The sequence below is a fragment of the Amphiura filiformis genome, chromosome 7 (assembly GCF_039555335.1).
Source record: "Amphiura filiformis chromosome 7, Afil_fr2py, whole genome shotgun sequence".
In the NCBI taxonomy this organism is placed as follows: Eukaryota; Metazoa; Echinodermata; class Ophiuroidea; order Amphilepidida; family Amphiuridae; genus Amphiura; species Amphiura filiformis.
In genome coordinates, this window is record NC_092634.1 from 15,390,600 (window position 1) to 15,409,095 (window position 18,496).

Genomic DNA, 18,496 nt, shown 5'->3' on the forward strand with positions numbered 1-18,496 from the left:
TTGGTGATGGCTGGTGATGGCTGGTGATGGTTGGTGATGGCTGGTGATGGTTGGTGATGGCTGGTGATGGCTGGTGGTGGTTGGTGATAGCTGGTGATGGTTGGTGATGGCTGGTGATGTTGGTGATGGCTGGTGATGGTTGGTGATGGTGAGTGGTTGGTGGTGATAGCTGGTGATAGCTGGTGATGGCTGGTGATGGTTGGTGATGGTTGGTGATAGCTGGTGATGGTGTGTTGCTGGTGATAGTGGTGATGGTTGGTGGTGGTCGGTGATGGTTGGTGATGGTGATGGTTGGTGATGGTGATGGTTGGTGATGGCTGGTGATAGGTGGTGATGGTTGGTGATGGTGATGGTTGGTGATGGCTGGTGATGGTTGGTGATAGCTGGTGACGGTTGGTGATGGCTGGTGATGGCTGGTGATGGTTGGTGATGGTGGTGATGGCTGGTGATGGCTGGTGATGGTGTGGTGATGGTGGTGATGGCTGGTGAGAGGGGGTGATGGCTGGTGATAGCTGGTGATGGCTGGTGATGGCTGGTGATGGTTGGTGATGGCTGGTGATGGTTGGTGATGGCTGGTGACGGCTGGTGATGGTGATGATGGTGATGGTGGTGATGGCTGGTGATGGCTGGTGATGGTGGTGATGGCTGGTGATGGTGATGGTTGGTGATGGTGGTGATGGGTTGGTGATGGCTAGTGATAGCTGGTGATGGTTGGTGATGGCTGGTGATAGCTGGTGATGGTTGGTGATAGCTGGTGACGGCTGGTGATGGCTGGTGATGGCTGGTGATGGCTGGTGATGGCTGGTGATGGTTGGTGATGGTTGGTGATGGGTGGTGATGGTTCTGGTGATGGTGACGGCTGGTGATGGCTGGTGATAGCTGGTGATGGTTGGTGATAGCTGGTGACGGTTGGTGATGGCTAGTGATAGCTGGTGATGGCTGGTGATGGTTGGTGATGGTTGGTGATGGTTGGTGATGGTGATGGTGACGGTTGGTGATGATTGGTGATAGCTGGTGATGGTTGGTGATAGCTGGTGACGGTTGGTGATGGCTAGTGATGGTTGGTGATGGTTGGTGATAGCTGGTGACGGTTGGTGATGGCTAGTGATAGCTGGTGATGGTTGGTGATAGCTGGTGATGGTTGGTGATAGCTGGTGACGGTTGGTGATGGTTGGTGATAGCTGGTGACGGTTGGTGATGGCTAGTGATAGCTGGTGATGGTTGGTGATGGCTGGTGATGGCTGGTGATGGCTGGTGATGGCTGGTGATGGCTGGTGATGGCTTGGTGATGGCTGGTGATAGCTGGTGATGGTTGGTGATGGCTGGTGATAGCTGGTGACGGTTGGTGATGGCTAGTGATAGCTGGTGATGGTTGGTGATGGCTGGTGATAGCTGGTGATGGTTGGTGATAGCTGGTGACGGTTGGTGATGGCTAGTGATGGTTGGTGATGGTTGGTGATAGCTGGTGACGGTTGGTGATGGCTGGTGATAGCTGGTGATGGTTGGTGATGGTTGGTGATCGCTGGTGATAGCTGGTGATGGTTGGTGATGGTTGGTGATAGCTGGTGATGGCTAGTGATAGCTGGTGATGGCTAGTGATAGCTGGTGATGGTTGGTGATGGCTGGTGATGGCTGGTGATGGTTGGTGATGGCTGGTGATAGCTGGTGACGGTTGGTGATGGCTAGTGATAGCTGGTGATGGTTGGCGATGGTTGGTGATGGCTGGTGATGGTTGGTGATAGCTGGTGATGGTTGGTGATGGCTGGTGATAGCTGGTGATGGTTGGTGATGGTTGGTGATCGCTGGTGATAGCTGGTGATGGTTGGTGATGGTTGGTGATGGCTTGGTGATGGATGGTGATAGCTGGTGATGGTTGGTGATGGCTGGTGATAGCTGGTGATGGTTGGTGATAGCTGGTGACGGTTGGTGATGGTTGGTGATAGGTGGTGACGGTTGGTGATAGCTGGTGACGGTTGGTGATGGCTAGTGATAGCTGGTGATGGGTGGTGATAGCTGGTGATGGCTGGTGATAGCTGGTGATGGTTGGTGATAGCTGGTGACGGTTGGTGATGGCTAATGATGGTTGGTGATAGCTGGTGACGGTTGGTGATAGCTGGTGATGGTTGGTGATGGTTGGTGATAGCTGGTGACGGTTGGTGATGGCTATAGTGATAGCTGGTGATGGTTGGTGATAGCTGGTGATGGTTGGTGATGATTGGTGATAGCTGGTGATGGTTGGTAATGGTTGGTGATAGCTGGTGACGGTTGGTGATGGTTGGTGATGGCTGGTGATGGTTGGTGACGGTTGGTGTATTATATGCAAATGTACTGTACACATGCAAATGACGTATAGTACACATGTAAATGAGGTAATCATTACCATATCGTGATCCCTTAAATGAGGCATCTACCGAAGAAGCTTGAAGAAAACATTTTGTTTTGGTGCTCCATCATAAAAAGGAATTCTGTCATCGACGATATATTGTTTACCGTTGCCGTCGGTAGCGAAGGGAGAAATCGTGTGTTTTTTGCACTTCTGAAACGTATCTAATTCGATTTCGTAAGGGAACCTTGAAGAAAAATGGTAGATGCATTCGGTGCAGTAACGTGGTGGGGATTTACCCCTGCAATTGATCTCCAGGAGGAAGGTAAGTTGGCACTTGTTTAACAGTGAAAATGGTTCCGAATTCTGCTCCATCAGTAAGCTTACAAGTTTATTACGCTTCCCATTGAAATACGTGCAAAAAAGCCTCTCGGAAATCTCTTCTAATTATTTCCCTGCAATAGATAGAGCAATAAAACTGGGCATGGTTATGGAATGATCCTTCTTAAGCTTTAATATATTTTCTTTTGCACATAGATCGCCAATGGCAATGACTGTCAGTTTTGTGCAAATTTGACATTTTTACCCCATCCTGTGATTTTAGCGGTTGAAAACTCAATTCTTGGGATTTGACATCGATACATGATTTGCGCGATTAGTCTGCTAGGACAGATTTAAAATCATTTTTTCTGCTCGTATATAAATTTCATCAATTCAAAGGCATATCACTCAGGTTTTGCTTCAAAGAAAGGTATCTCGGACTCACTAGCTGAAAAATTTAACAAGCTCAATTTTTATGTTGGGACTATTTACGGGTTGCACTTTTTGACCGCGGAATCTTATGGTTTTGGTGGTGTGCCCCCTTACAATCCGGGGTCACACTCATGTACACAAGGTGGTGCAACACTAAATCAGCGTACCATAGGATAATGTGTGAATTCGGCCTACTTTATCTCCATTCCTGGCGTCCCTGCAATACTTGGCAAAATAAATTTGATATCAAATTAAAGCTCTGTTTCTGTAGATTCCAAAACTTTTGTCAGCATATATCGATGACCATTGAAATTTTTTGCTATTTCGCGGTGCAAAAAATAATGGCTAAAAATATTAATCTGCCACAGAGAATTGCTTTAGAGATCAAATGTCCAGTTTTTTCTGCATGTTATCATTAAAGATACTTGCCAAATTCATATGAGCTGATATTGAGTGATTTGAAGTGAACTTGTCCGTAGATATGGTCACTACAATCGCATATTCGCTATGGACTATATTAGCCGAATTTTGTTGTTACATAAAATGCGTAGTGATTTAGTGTTTCAAAATCCACATTTGTCAATCATTAAGTAAACTATAGAGAAAATTTGAAGCTCAACACCGAAGATTTCATGTCTCTGCGACATTCCGTTCAAGAGAAATGGTGTTTTAAAGATCAGTACCGAAACGCAAAAAATCGCATATTTCGACTTTTCCTCCAACATTTCAGTTTTGCTAAATTCTTTTGCAACATGTATACGCGTATTCAGTGTTGATCACAGAGCAACAACTTTCAAGCATGCAGAGTATTCCAGCGTGGCCAATAATTACCTAGTAATACCGTAGTCTATCTAGGTATTATTTCCATAATTCATTTGAAAGAAGTAAACAAATTGTACTTTCTACAATTGTGTCATCACCCCTGTCATGTGCAAGCTACACTGGCTGCCAATTCATGCTAGCTAGAATTATTTTCAAACTTCTGTTTCTGACTTTTAAAGCCCTGAACGGTCAGGCACCCGTGTATATATATATCTCTGAGCTAATTTTGGAGTATCAGCCTAATCGAACATTGCGTTCTTCGTCACTTCATCTCCTCCAAGAAGCTTCTGGTAGAACTGTGACTTACGGAAGAGGATTTGCGTCGGCTGCGCCAAAGCTATATGGAATTCGCTTCCTCTCCTACTCAGGACTCCACAATCTGCAACTCGGTTCAAATCACGCGTAAAGACTCATATTTTTAAAACTGTATAAATAATCATGTTTTTACAATGTTTCGCATGCATTCGGTTGCCAAATTTTGCCGCCTTGTATTATATGTATCGGTGGTTGTTTTCAGTATTCTCTCGTGTGTAGTTTGTATTTGCTTTAATATGTACTTTTTAGCTAATTTTCAGTGTTTTATCGTATGCCTGTTTTTAGCTTTTTTATCTTTGTTATTATTATTATAATAATTATTATCATTATGTACCGTATAAATTCTTCTTTACACCATGAATTATACTCATACTGTTGTTGTGCAGAACATTGGCGCAACTAGGGTTGGTAGCGCCCGGGGCAAGAAACAAAATTGGCGCCACTACCCCCCCCTGCCCCTCACCCAGTGGCGTAGCTTGGGGTTATGGTGCCCAGGGCTAAGAATACATAATGGCGCCCACACATGCAAAATTTTGGACAAATAAGGCCCACAACTAATTAATTTTGGTTACCGTACTAGAAGTTGAATATCGGTCTTAAAATGTTCTTTCAATTGATTTTGTGCTGAAATACGCGCTTTTGACTTTCATCGCTTGGAGGGGCGCAGAATCGATGCTGAATTTGTCAATTTGGCGCCCCCTAAGAGTGGCGCCCGGGGCATGTTGCCCCCCCCCCCATAGTTACGACACAGGTGCAGAAGTTAAATTTATGCGTGTCTTCTTATGAAAAATACATACAACATGTCATGATGTCAAAAAATCAGCCAAATCGGTTGGACAGGAGATGCAAATAAATACAACAACCAAACTCATGACTTCCCAGTAAATAAAAAATATTTTGAAATGTTATAAACATGTTATTAACATGTTTTCGTTTTATTTTGGTCTCACATTTGAATAGTGAGTTGAGGGCTAGTGGGATGGCAGGTACTCTGAGCCTTATTTTTCCAGTTTTAGCAAATTTTTGTGTTTGTGTGCTTTTGCTGAGATCACTGATCTACTCTTTAGGTACAGAACTCATGATGTTATTTTTTTAAATGCTAAGAATCATTGCTAATTAATACTAGCCAATAGTACTGTAGTCATGTACCTACTTAAACCAGTGCATGACACTTCGAAAGTGTAGAATTGGAAACAGGGTCAGGGTTGTAGCTAGCAGAAATTGAATTAAAGTGGACACATGTAAGGATAAATTTGGTAAAATTTAGTTTGAGTGGTGGGCTCTCGCTTCAAAATGAAATTTCAGTGATGGGCTCCATAATTGAGTGGTGGGCTCTACCGCCCATTACCACCCACCGTAGCTAAAACCCTGATAGTCCAGGCCCTGTCCTACAGACCCGTATACATTTTTCAAAGAGGAAAGTTTGAAAGTTGATTCGAGTAGGGTATGCATAGGTCTTCCAAATTCTACTAGGTGGAAAATTCCAAACCGGGCAAACTCTGTATATGGCCATTTTTCAAAATGGCCGCCAAAATGTACTTTTGAACCAGGTAAAATGACAATAACTCTGAAACTACTTGACGTAGAGGGGTGATTGAGGTGTCTATCCCCACTAAATCAAGGCTGTCCAATTGAATGAAGGGAGTTTCATGGATGTCTGAGGTCCAGAACACCTGGAATCCAAGATGGCCGCCCGTAGCATCCATAATCATCATATTAGCCAGATGATATGACAATAATTCGGAATCTGCCTGACCTACAAGGGTCATCGAGGTGTCTATCCCCACTAAATCAAGGCTGGCTGAGTGAATGAAGGGGTTTCATGGATGTCTGAGGTCCAGGACACCTGAAATCCAAGATGGCCGCCCATAGGAAGCATAAATCATTATATTAGCCAGGTGAAATGGCAATAATTCGGAATCTGCTTGACCTACAAGGGTCATTGAGGTGTATATCCCCACTAAATCAAGGCTGGCTGAGTGAATGACGGGGGTTTCATGGATATCTGAGATCTAGGACACCTGAAATCCAAGATGGCCGCCCGTAGCAACCATAATCGTCATATTAGCCAGATGAAATGACACTAATTCGGAATCTGCTTGACCTACAAGGGTCATTGAGGTCTCTATCCCTACTAAATCAAGACTGTCTAATTGCATGAAGAGAGTGTCGTGGTTGTCTGATGTCTAGGACACCCACAATCTAAGATGGCCACCCATAGTAACCATATAATATTCACATTAACCAGGTGAAATGACAATATCTCGGTAACTATTTAATCTAGAAGAGCAATTAAGGTGTGTAACCCGCTAAATCAAGTCACACCAAATCCAGATGGCAGTCATAGCAACCACTATAAACCAAATGAAATGTCATCAATTAGAACCTGTGTACCTATGTACTATGAAAATCAAGGCTAGTTTCCATGGTTATCTGAGGTCTTGGATACCTAAAACACAAGATGGCTACCCATAGCAACCACATGCATATTTCTACAGTTATAACTCTTGCAAATGATTTGACTCGGGGTATAGGTACATGAAATGTTGCCCACTTAACCAATGTTACGTTATTGATTGTTAATTCTGTTTGTTAATGTTACAGGTGAGTAGAGATTGACAGACATGACAGAAGAAAAGGAAGAAAGTACATCTGAGATCGATGGACTTAATCTCCTTATTCTCAAGCCTGGTCATGCTCCTCCAGAACCTGAAAAATGTATCATTTGTCAAAAGAAGAGCAGGAAACCTTAGTCACTTCAGAGTAGTGAAACTGGTAGGAAACGTGTACGAGCAGTGACGAGAGGTAGCTGAACTCAATGATGATGATGTTCACAAAAAGCTTAAGGTTCTTGGACCTGATTATACATTCAAGTACCATAACATGATTACATGTTATAAAAGGTATATACAAATACACGAAACGTCCACATACCACCAGATGAACCTCAGGTAGATGAGGGTCCTTAAGCCCACCTCATGTCAGTCACGCGCACCACCGTCGTTCCCGTCCAGGGCCTAGTAAAAACCAAACCTATTTATATTAACTGTGCGATATATTGCTCTGATAGGGTATGAGTAAAAGAAACAAGGGTGCGGGAAAAAATTCGAATTTGTAATAGAGAAATTGCATTGAGGTTTTAGAAGGAATGAAATCTAGGAAAGATGACGTCTTTATCAGATGCGCAGACTTGGCTACTCCTGAAGATGTATAATGCTGCTGACATTTATTGTCATAATAAATGTTTTAAACAATATGTTACTTTATCATATCAGGAAGAAAATGATGCAAGTCAAAATTCCCAACCTAACTCTAAACGTAATTCGTTCATGAAAGCTTTGTCTCACTTAGATCCACTTATTTAAGATGGGTATGGGTGTACCATTTCTGAAATAAAGAGATTTCATGTTGAGTTTAGGAAAGAATGATATCGTACAGATATACAATAGAGATGGTGACAAGACACGGTTCTGTCCTAGTCACCGTGTCAATGAAAATGAAATGTATTAGCGTATTAGAAATTGCTGCGTATTAGAAATTGCTGCCAAAATGACAGACATGAATGTTGCTAAGTCGTGTGGGGAAATTCTCAGAGACGCATAGACACTTCCTCTATTACAAATTTGAATTTTTTTCTCGCACCTTTGTTTCTTTTATTCGTACCCTGTTAGAGCAACATATCGCACAGTTAATATAAATAGGTTTGGTTTGGCTACTAGGCCCTGGACGGGGAACGACGGTGCTGCGCATGACTGGCATGAGGGGGGCTTAAGGACCCTCATCAACCTGAGGTTTCTCTGGTGGTATGTGGACGTTTCGTGTATTTGTATATATCTTTTATAACATTCAATCATGTTATGATACTTGAATGTATAATCAGGTCCAAAAACCTTAAGCTTTTTGTGAACATCATCATCTTTGAGTTCAGCTACCTCTCGTCACTGCTCGCACACGTTTCCTACCAGTTTCACCATTCTGAAGTGATTGTGATTTCTTGCTCTTCTTTTGACAAATGATACATTTTTCAGGGTCTGGAGGAGCATGGGAATAAGGAGATCCAAGACCTCAGATAATCATGGAAACTAGCCTTGATTTTCATAGGTACATAGGTTCTAATTGATGACATTTCATTTGGTTTATAGTGGCTGCTATGACTGCCATCTGGATTTGGTGTGACTTGATTTAGCGAAGCCACACACCTTAATTGCTCTTCTAGATTAAATAGTTACCGAGATATTGTCATTTCACCTGGTTAATGTGAATATTATATGGTTACTATGGGTGGCCATCTTAAATTGTGGGTGTCCTAGACATCAGACAACCACGACACCCTCTTCATTCAATTAGACAGTCTTGATTCAGTAGGGATAGAGACCTCAATGACCCTTGTAGGTCAAGCAGATTCCGAATTATTGTCATTTCATCTGGCTTATGCACGGCGGCCATCTTGGATTTCAGGTGTCCTAGACCTCAGACATCCATGAAACCCCCTTCATTCATTCAGCGAGCCTTGATTTAGTGCGGATATACAACTCAATGACCCATGTAGGTCAGGCAGATTCCGAATTATTGTCATTACACCTGGCTAATTTGATGATTTATGGTTGCTATGGGCGGCCATCTTGGATTCCAGGTGTCCTGGACCTCAGGTATCCATGAAACCCCCTTCATTTATTCAGCCAGCCTTGATTTAGTGGGGATAGACACCTCGATGACCCTTGTCGGTCAAGCAGATTCCGAATTATTGTCATTTCACCTGGCTAATATGATGATTTATGGTTGCTATGGGCAGCCATCTTGGATTTCAGGTGTCCTGGACCTCAGACATCCATGAAAGCCCCTTCATTCACCTAGCCAGCCTTGATTTAGTGGGGATAGACACCTCAATGACCCTTGTAGGTCAGGCAGATTCCGAATTATTGTCATATCATCTGGCTAATATCATGATTATGGTTGCTACGGGCGGCCATCTTGGATTCCAGGTGTCCTGGACCTCAGACATCCATGAAAACCCCTTCATGCAATCAGACAGCCTTGATTTAGTGGGGATAGACACCTCAATCACCCCTCTAGGTCAAGTAGTTTCAGAGTTATTGTCATTTTACCTGGATCATAAGTACATTTTGGCGGCCATTTTGAAAAATGGCCATATACAGAGTTTGCCCGGGTTTGGAATTTTCCACCTAGTAGAATTTGGAAGACCTATGCATACCCTACTCGAATCAACTTTCAAACTTTCCTCTTTGACAAATGTATACGGGTCTGTAGGACAGGGCCAGGACTATGACTGGTAAATTATTTATAAAGAAAAACTTGAACTGTGTAATACTTTTGCTCTCTGTACGTGTTTGTGTCAGGTTAATAATTAAACAGTGTTGCTTTGTTAGTTGTGAAAATGTTATAATACTCACTCATGGTGATGAATGCCTAAAACAGGAAAAGAGAAACACCTGCTATTATTGTTGCTATGGTAACATACCAACAAACATATGATTGGTAGATCTGTTTCCATCTCTGATCTAAAGCATAGTTGCCATCTTACACATACACTTGTGCTGTTTTTAATGTTAAGAAAAATATACCACTATAAATCATTACAAACAATTAAATATCTGGCATCTTTCATCAAGCTAAATGCACTCAAGTCATGCACAATCAAATGGCTAAAATAGAATTGATCAAAAAAACCACCTGGCAACTTTGAGGCCAAGATACTGTTGGTAAGAAATCTATTTGCAATCTCAGTCATTACAGTTTCTGCACTCAATCATCATAGTTGTATTTGAAGGGACTGAATATTTATCATCGTTCGTAGGATTTCTTCAACAATTTGTGAAGACTTTAGTGAAGACGTGACAGACTGACGACTATTAAAAAATGGTGAGTTTATTTGATTTAATTGAATTTTCAAATTAAAAATGAAATGATCAAAAACGAAAACAGAAATAACAACATCAAGGTACCGGTACTTAACTAGAATTTCTTTGGTTAAACTGTAAATCCCAAAAAATATGAAAGTGTTAGTAGCTGTTAGTTACACTCTTTTTATAATTTCTTCTTGATGGCGTTGTTAAATAAAAATACATTACTTTGGGCTTGTTTCATTTTTGAGCAGGGTAGGCATCATATATGTACAGTGGCGTAGCCAGGGGTAGCCGGGGGAAAGTTTCCCCCACATAAATGTTTCAGGGATAAAATGGGGATGGCAAAGAGCAAAGTGTCATTAAAATTACTGAAAATGGGACAAAAATTGACAAGTGGGGACAAAAATTTGGTTTTGCCCCTGCAATGCGACCAAAAAATTCACAATGGGGACGACAATGTGGTTGGCTCCTCCACATTAAAAGGCTGGCTACGCCACTGCATATGAATCCAAAGCAGGCTTTGCCATTTGAAATTTGTAGGAGAGCTTTTAATCGCTCTCCTTGAGTGCTACAGGAGAGCACTAGGAGAGCATTTAATTATTATTGTTACACCAAAAAGGTAGGCGAGCAATAAAAAGCTCTCCTCGGCTTTATTTGAGGGGAGTGGAGCAATGGCTCTAGCTCTCCTCAAACGACAAAGCTTGCAAAGGCAGGAGGTGGTAGGGTTTTAGAGTTGGGTCAAATGTATGTTGAGTGTGAGTGATTTGCAGAGTGTCTGCTCCAACAGCAGAGAAAACAAAATCTCAGGCAAAAACATTAAAAAGGGGATTATCATATAACATATTGATAATTTCCGGGGATAATTTCCTTGCAGCGTGAATGTATCTCTATCCATGTCGGACAAGCTGGCGTCCAGATGGGCAATGCCTGCTGGGAGTTGTACTGTTTGGAGCATGGTATCCAGCCTGATGGTCAGATGCCTAGTGATAAGACCATTGGAGGAGGTGATGACTCCTTCAATACTTTCTTCAGTGAGACTGGAGCTGGAAAGCATGTTCCCAGAGCTGTGTTTGTGGACTTAGAGCCGACTGTAGTAGGTAAGTTTAGAAACAATTCACCCTGTTCTAAGACAACCACTATATTTTACTCCAAAAGTATGACACATTTTGGGGACAACCAAAATGTATTGAGGATAAGCAGAATTTATGCTTTAGTTATCCTCAGCATAACCTCCACATTTTCCTTATTTCGGACACTGATTATGAGCCCCCCCCTCTTGGCCTGCCAAAAATCGCTTGCCCCCCCCCCCCCCTCTCCGCCAAAAAAACTTTTCCCCCCCTTGCACATGCCAAATTTTTGGGATCCCAATTTCCAAATCTTAAATGGTCTATATACATGTTGCAAGCACCGCGAGCAGGAAAATTTACATATTTAAGCGTTTCTGTACCGTTTTCCTAAGCCTTTTTAGGTTTTTTTGCCCCCCCACTCTCGGCCTGCCAAAATTGCTTGCCCCCCCCCCTCTCGGCTTGCCAAAAATTGCTTGCCCCCCCTTTTGGCTCGCCAAATATTCCCCCAATTTTACCCTCCCCAGGGCTCATAATTATTGCATAGCCCCTAAGGGCAAATGGACTTTCCAAACAAATTTGGAAAATTTTTCTGAATTTTAGTCACCAAATTTCAATCCAAATCAATCAAATTCAGGCAAACAATAACTGTTTTTATGACACACAGCTAAAGAAAATATTTATGACTAAATTTTTGATTTAGCGTCTTAAGATTTTAAATAACGGTACATGATTAATTCATAATTGAATTTCTTAATATTATTACTAAATTTTTTTTTCCTACCATTCAGATGAGGTCCGTACCGGAACCTACCGTCAGCTCTTCCATCCTGAGCAGCTGATTACTGGCAAAGAAGATGCAGCCAATAATTATGCAAGAGGACATTATACTGTTGGCAAGGAGATTATTGATTTGGTGTTGGACAGACTCAGGAAATTGGTAAGTTTTGGAGGAAATTTGAAAATGATAAAAAGATAAAAGATGCATAATTACTACTTCACCTGAACTTCAAAATTGATCACTCTAATAGTAGAGGGCGCTGTGGGTTTGGGATTTTATATTTTTCTACATTAGTGGAACCAATGTTTTTTGGCATCCTTAAACCTGAAATGATAAGAATTTGATTGGTTCCATTTTGTTCTGTGCCCCACAAGGGGTCGAAGGTCACAGTGGGGAAAACTTAAAAACAGTCCCATCATGTTGTAATATATCTCAAATTGTTCCTCTCATCAGAGTCAATTGTCATATTTTTCTACGGTGCTTAGTTCAGGAGTACAAGGTAGAATATAAAGTCAAATGTCAAAAAATACTTGAAAACCAGCCCGAGAATGCCTGCCTTAGCTCGGGGAGGTAAAATGGAGAAGGAAGGAAGGTGGGTGTATGGCAAGAATTTTACACACTGATAAAAGGAAGCTCAAAATTGCAAACTGGTGAATTAAAAGAGGGATAATTCGAAATTGGCAAAGCATTGAGTATTAGAAAAAGTATCTCTTCCTCGAGTCAGTAAAGTAAACTCAAATTTTGAGATTTTCTCAAAAAGTGTTAATTTTTGAAGGAATCTGTTATGCTAGTTTGATTCCTTGCATCATTTCTCTTCTGAATATGTATACTTTTATATATATCATTACATTTAAAATACAATAAAAAAACAATATCTAGATTAATGACTCGAGAAAGGTATACACATAGGTGGAATATGCATGTACATCACAATCTCTTTTATGCAAAGTGCCCGGCCCCCCAACTCAACACAAAAGTTGACAACCATGAGAGTTACCAAATCTTTTTAAGACCCCTTTGCAATGAAATTTTGCCAAAAACAAGCCCTTTTTTGTGGTTTTCAATGACTAGAAATTTCCAACACTCCTTTTCAATGACTAGAATTTCAAACACCCCTTTTCAGTGACACTAAATATTGACATAAAATTACCGGATTTTCCCAAGTACCTCTTTTTTCCAACTTTGGCGGACAGTGCAAATGAAATACCCCCTATTTTGCTGATTTTACGGTCAAATTTCGCGGACTGTCCAAATGAAATACCCCCTATTTTCCCAATTTCGCGGTCCTCGCTACTGGTAAAAAAAATCACCCCTTTTCCGCGCTATTTGGTAACTCTCATGGTTGTCAATTTTTGTGTTGAGTTGGGGGGCCGGGGGCAAAGTGTAGGGCATTGTAGTCATTTTTATCATTTTAAAGTTTCACAATTAGGTAAAGTCTGACATTTTTTGTCCACCAGAAAATGATTCCAAATTGCTTTCTTCATACTAATTTGCAGTATTTTGCTATTCTTTATTTTATGTAGGCCGATCAATGCACAGGGCTTCAAGGATTCCTGATTTTCCACAGCTTTGGTGGAGGCACTGGATCTGGGTTTGCTGCTCTACTCATGGAGCGTCTGTCCGTCGACTATGGCAAGAAATCCAAGCTGGAATTTGCTGTCTACCCAGCACCACAGGTATCTACTGCTGTTGTGGAGCCATACAACTCCATCTTGACCACTCATACCACCCTTGAGCACTCAGATTGTGCTTTCATGGTCGATAACGAAGCCATCTATGATATATGCCGTCGTAATCTAGACATCGAGAGACCAACTTACACAAACCTGAACCGTCTGATTGGTCAGATTGTCTCTTCCATCACAGCATCTCTTCGCTTTGATGGCGCCCTCAATGTTGATTTGACAGAGTTTCAGACCAACTTGGTACCATACCCACGTATTCATTTTCCGTTGGCAACCTATGCGCCTGTCATCTCCGCTGAGAAGGCCTACCATGAGCAGTTGACTGTTTCTGAAATTACCAATTCTTGCTTTGAACCAGCCAACCAGATGGTCAAGTGTGATCCTCGTCATGGCAAATACATGGCCTGCTGTCTCCTCTATCGTGGTGATGTGGTCCCTAAAGATGTCAACTCATCTATTGCTACTATCAAGACCAAGCGTACCATCCAGTTTGTTGACTGGTGTCCAACTGGCTTCAAAGTAGGCATCAACTACCAACCACCAACTGTCGTACCTGGTGGGGATCTGGCTAAAGTCCAGCGTGCTGTCTGCATGTTGAGCAACACAACCGCCATTGCCGAGGCCTGGGCTCGTCTGGATCATAAGTTTGATCTGATGTACGCCAAACGTGCTTTCGTCCATTGGTACGTCGGTGAGGGTATGGAAGAGGGTGAGTTCTCTGAGGCTCGTGAAGATCTGGCTGCTCTGGAGAAAGATTATGAAGAGGTTGGTGTTGACTCAGTTGATGGAGAAGGAGAGCAAGGGGAGGAAGAAGAATATTAGAACATTTTGAAGATGGAGACAGACGATTATGAACTTGGTCAATCTAATATTTATAGGTACCTGTAAAAAGTGGATTTGTGTACAGTTAATTAATATGATCTTTCAGTGACCATTTTCCCTAACTCTTAACAGTTTTGCCCGCTTGATCGCCAAGTGAACAACTATCTTATCTTTGCATTTACGGTTAGCTGACTTACTTTGTCGTCAATGGGTGAGATTGTTCAGTGCAATCCGAAATCTGGATCACTAAATTAAGAAATTAATAGATTTCGACGACTGATCACAAGATAATAAAGGCCAATAATGCAATGTATTAAAATCTAAACCACAATATAAACCACCTATCAGTGGAATTTGCTGCACTTTACATTGACTCTAAACTTTTATTTTGTCCTTACGGTTAGATTTGTGTATAATTGACAGATCTTAGTCACTGATTAACAAAATGTGTGTTATTGGAGTCACAGACCCTGCACAAAACTGGGAAACTGATTACTATACCTGTTAGTTTAGCATGGTCATAATCGCCCTCGTCTCGCACCTTTGGCACAGACCCCCCCTTTAGCACAGACCCCCCTTTGGTGCAAGCCCCTCCCGAGTGTCTTTGTCAATTTTTTTTACACGAAAGATGGTCACTGAAAATCAGACCACTTATATAATTATGCCTTGATTTGTAGTGACCATTTATTAACATTTAATATTGAGTAAGCTGAAAAATGCAAGATTATGCATGATGCAACTCAATTTCTGATGTTATGACATTATGTCTTTATGTAACCAAAGCTCACTGCATCACAGTGTTTCTAGTAGTTAGTCTTACACCAATTGTATATACACAGGATATTACATTATTCTGTCTTTAAACATTTCACTTTCTGTACAGTTTGGCTTTTTTGGCCCAGCATAACAAAATTAAAATGTCAAAGGTTTAGGGGCTTGAGCTTTCGATCCTAGTAGGATCTTTATGACAGGCAGGATCTTTATCAAAGATCCTGCTAGGATCAGAAGCTCAGGCCCCTAGGATTCCAACAGCTCATTTTTGTCTCGCCTGAAAATGCAAGAGACTATATAATCACTTTTTTGTATGTGTGTATGTGACAAATTTGGTTAAAGTTTGCCTTCCGCCAATTTTCTCGGAGACTAGGAGTCGCATGTTCCTCAAACTTGGTGGGTGGGTGCATCTTGACCCGAGACATAACCGGTTTGTATTGGTTAGTGGGTCAAGGACACTGAGGTCATCCAGGGGTCATCTGAGGTTAAATTAGTAAAAACTCATATGGGCATGAAACTTGGTGGGTACAGTCAACATTTAAAGCCAAATTTTTGGAAGGTCATTTCGAGGTCACCAGGGGTCATCTGAGGTCAAATTAGTAAAACTGGCAGATGGGCATGAAACTTGGTGGGTACTAGTACAGGACCAGCCTGTAGACTCCGTGACCAAATCATAGAACAAAAGTTTGAGAGTCATTTTGGGATCTTTGATTGATTCTGAATAAATTTAGCTTGGGCTCACCTCCTGAAACTTCCGGGCATTCCGGGGAGGGGTCAATCAAGGTCACATGGGGGTCAAATTTTCAGAATGCTCCAATTATGTCAAGTAATATATCAAAATATCAAAAAAGTATGGTCATGAGGATTTCAAAAATGTATAGTTTGTTATGCGTCAGACCTTTATGTATTGGTTAGTGAGTCAAGGTCACTGAGGTCATCTGAGGTCAAATTAGTAAAAACTGTTGTATGGGCATAAAACTTGGTGGGTACAGTCAACATTTAAAGTCAAATTTTTGGAAGGTCATTTCGAGGCCACCAGGAGTCATCTGAGGTCAAATTAGTAAAAACTGTCGGATAGGCATGAAACTTAGTGAGTACAGTCAACATTTAGAGCCAAATTTTTGGAAGGTCATTTCAGGGTCACCAGGGGTCATCTGAAGTCAAATTAGTAAAAACTGTTGCATGGGCATGAAACTTGGTGGGTACAGTCACCATCAGCCAGATAATTGTGCCCAGCCGATAACCGCCAAATTGATTTACCAAAAGTAATCGTAAAAGCAGGCGGTCGCGAAAGCAGGCAAGACTCGTGGTTCGAGAACCGCCTTGTTTAACTTTAAAAATAAAATTTAACAGAAAATGTGCGTAATGGCTTTATTTGAACGCATATCTATGTATGTTTACAAACATGATGCTGAAACAATAGTTTATGGAACTGAGTCACATACTATTTCTATATATTTGTTTTAAATTTGTTTATTCTATTATTATTATTATTATTATTATTATTATTATTATTATTATTATTATTATTATTATTATTATTATTATTATTATTATTATTATTATTATTATTATTATTATTATTATTATTATTATTATTATTATTATTATTATTATTATTATGGGTTTAGAAACATTATGTTTTAGAAATATGAGTACAGATATTGTTTTAGAAATATGTGTACAGATATTGATAATAAAATTGGAAAATATTACAATGTTGTTTGTAATTTGTTGACTCTGTGTGATTAGGTCTAAAATCAGATCTCCCTGGACCTGTGACGGCAGGCTGGATGTACAGTAATTAGACAAACTCAGTTTATCTGAAATAAACATAAACTTAGTTTATTAAGTGATAAATACAGTTTTTCAAATAATAGTTTATCAAGTGAAAACATAGTTTATCAAGTGAAAACATAGTTTATCACAGATAAACTTAGTTTATCACAGATAAACTATAAACTTAGTTTATCACAGATAAACAATAAACTTAGTTTATCACAGAAAAACCTTTTCGATCAACTTTCATATAAACAAAGTTTATCAGGAAAAAACCCTGTTTATCTGTCAGGAAAACTATGATTTTTACTTGATAAACAAAGTTCACTTGATAAACCCTGTTTTCTAATTACTAGATAAACTCAGTTTATCTGAAATAAACTTAGTTTATCTCTTGTGAAAAACATAGTTTTTCTCAGATAGTTAGGTATGCCCACATTGATTACTGTCAAGGCAAGCAATCAAACAACAGCATGTTTTAAACATGTGAACATCATTGGGGAAAACTTGCCTCAATTTCGTGTGTGTGGGTGGGGGTTGGTGTGTGCTTTAACTGTGATCACAGACAGTCTTTTTAACACAATGTATGCTGTGTACTATAAAGTACAAAACCCATGGTGTTAGTTTAATTTGTTTTTAAAGGCTAAGAAACATGGCAAATAGCCAATAAGCAGACATGTGCCTACTTATAAATCTTATAACACTTCAAAAATGCTGTATTATTGGAATATTATTTTCAGTGGTGTAGTCGAGTCCTCAATGTCCGAGTCCAAGTCCTTGGTGTTCGAGTCCTGAGTCCCTGCCAATTTATGATGTCCGAGTCCGAGTCCTCAATGTCCGAGTCCGAGTCCTTATGTATAAAATTCAGGCGCTAGGCTTTTCACCAATATACTATCAACGTATTGTCTGACTCACCTAGTGATGTTAAGGTAGCATCTGGGGGTACTCAAATATGAAAGTGTGGTACCGGAGTACGACACTTAGGTTTGTTCGTCTTTTACATACCACGGAATGGGGGCATGTTGCCCTTGGGGGTCAATGCTAAGTCAGGTTTGTGTGATCTGAACGAACTCAAAAATAGAGCAAATAGCGTGAGTGTACACAAAAGAAACTTTTGTACGTATGATGAGTGAGGTCTGAATGATGTACTGGCGTCAGCTGAATTACCTGTACAGCGCACAGGCATTGAGTGATATTGTATTGATGCGTCTAATGCACAAGCCTCGAAGTGGGAGTGCATTAGACGCATCAATATCTCAGTACAAGTGCATTATTGTGAACAATTTTCGAGCAAGAAGTGATACGCATTTATCAAACTATTTCATACACGAGAAAAAAAATCCATGATTTTTGCTATAATGTTATAATAATATTGTCATTAAGTCTTGAAAAATACACAGAAAATTTAAATCCATCAACCCGCAAGAAAAATAAACACGTCTGAAAAGCACTGCAGATAGTACACCCGTGCATGTATGTATATACACAATCAATGCATGGTTTGCATTTATTTTTCT

The 18,496-nt window shown here is 40.7% G+C and overlaps 2 protein-coding genes across 2 annotated transcripts in view; both read left to right on the forward strand.

Moving 5' to 3' along the window:
- Positions 1 to 2,451: 2,451 nt before the first annotated feature.
- Positions 2,452 to 18,496, forward strand: part of LOC140156786 (dynein axonemal assembly factor 3-like) — a 50,041-nt gene continuing 33,996 nt past the window's right edge. The window contains exon 1 of the mRNA XM_072179765.1: positions 2,452 to 2,648. Coding sequence (XP_072035866.1) covers positions 2,582 to 2,648 — 67 coding nt within the window. The 5' untranslated portion in view covers positions 2,452 to 2,581. The remainder of the gene's footprint in view (positions 2,649 to 18,496) is intronic.
- LOC140156787 (tubulin alpha-1 chain-like) lies at positions 9,844 to 16,659 on the forward strand. The gene is made up of 4 exons (XM_072179766.1): positions 9,844 to 10,093; positions 10,952 to 11,174; positions 11,933 to 12,081; positions 13,446 to 16,659. Exons 1-4 carry the CDS (start codon positions 10,091 to 10,093, stop codon positions 14,427 to 14,429), a joined length of 1,359 nt encoding a protein of 452 aa, XP_072035867.1. The 5' UTR covers positions 9,844 to 10,090; the 3' UTR covers positions 14,430 to 16,659.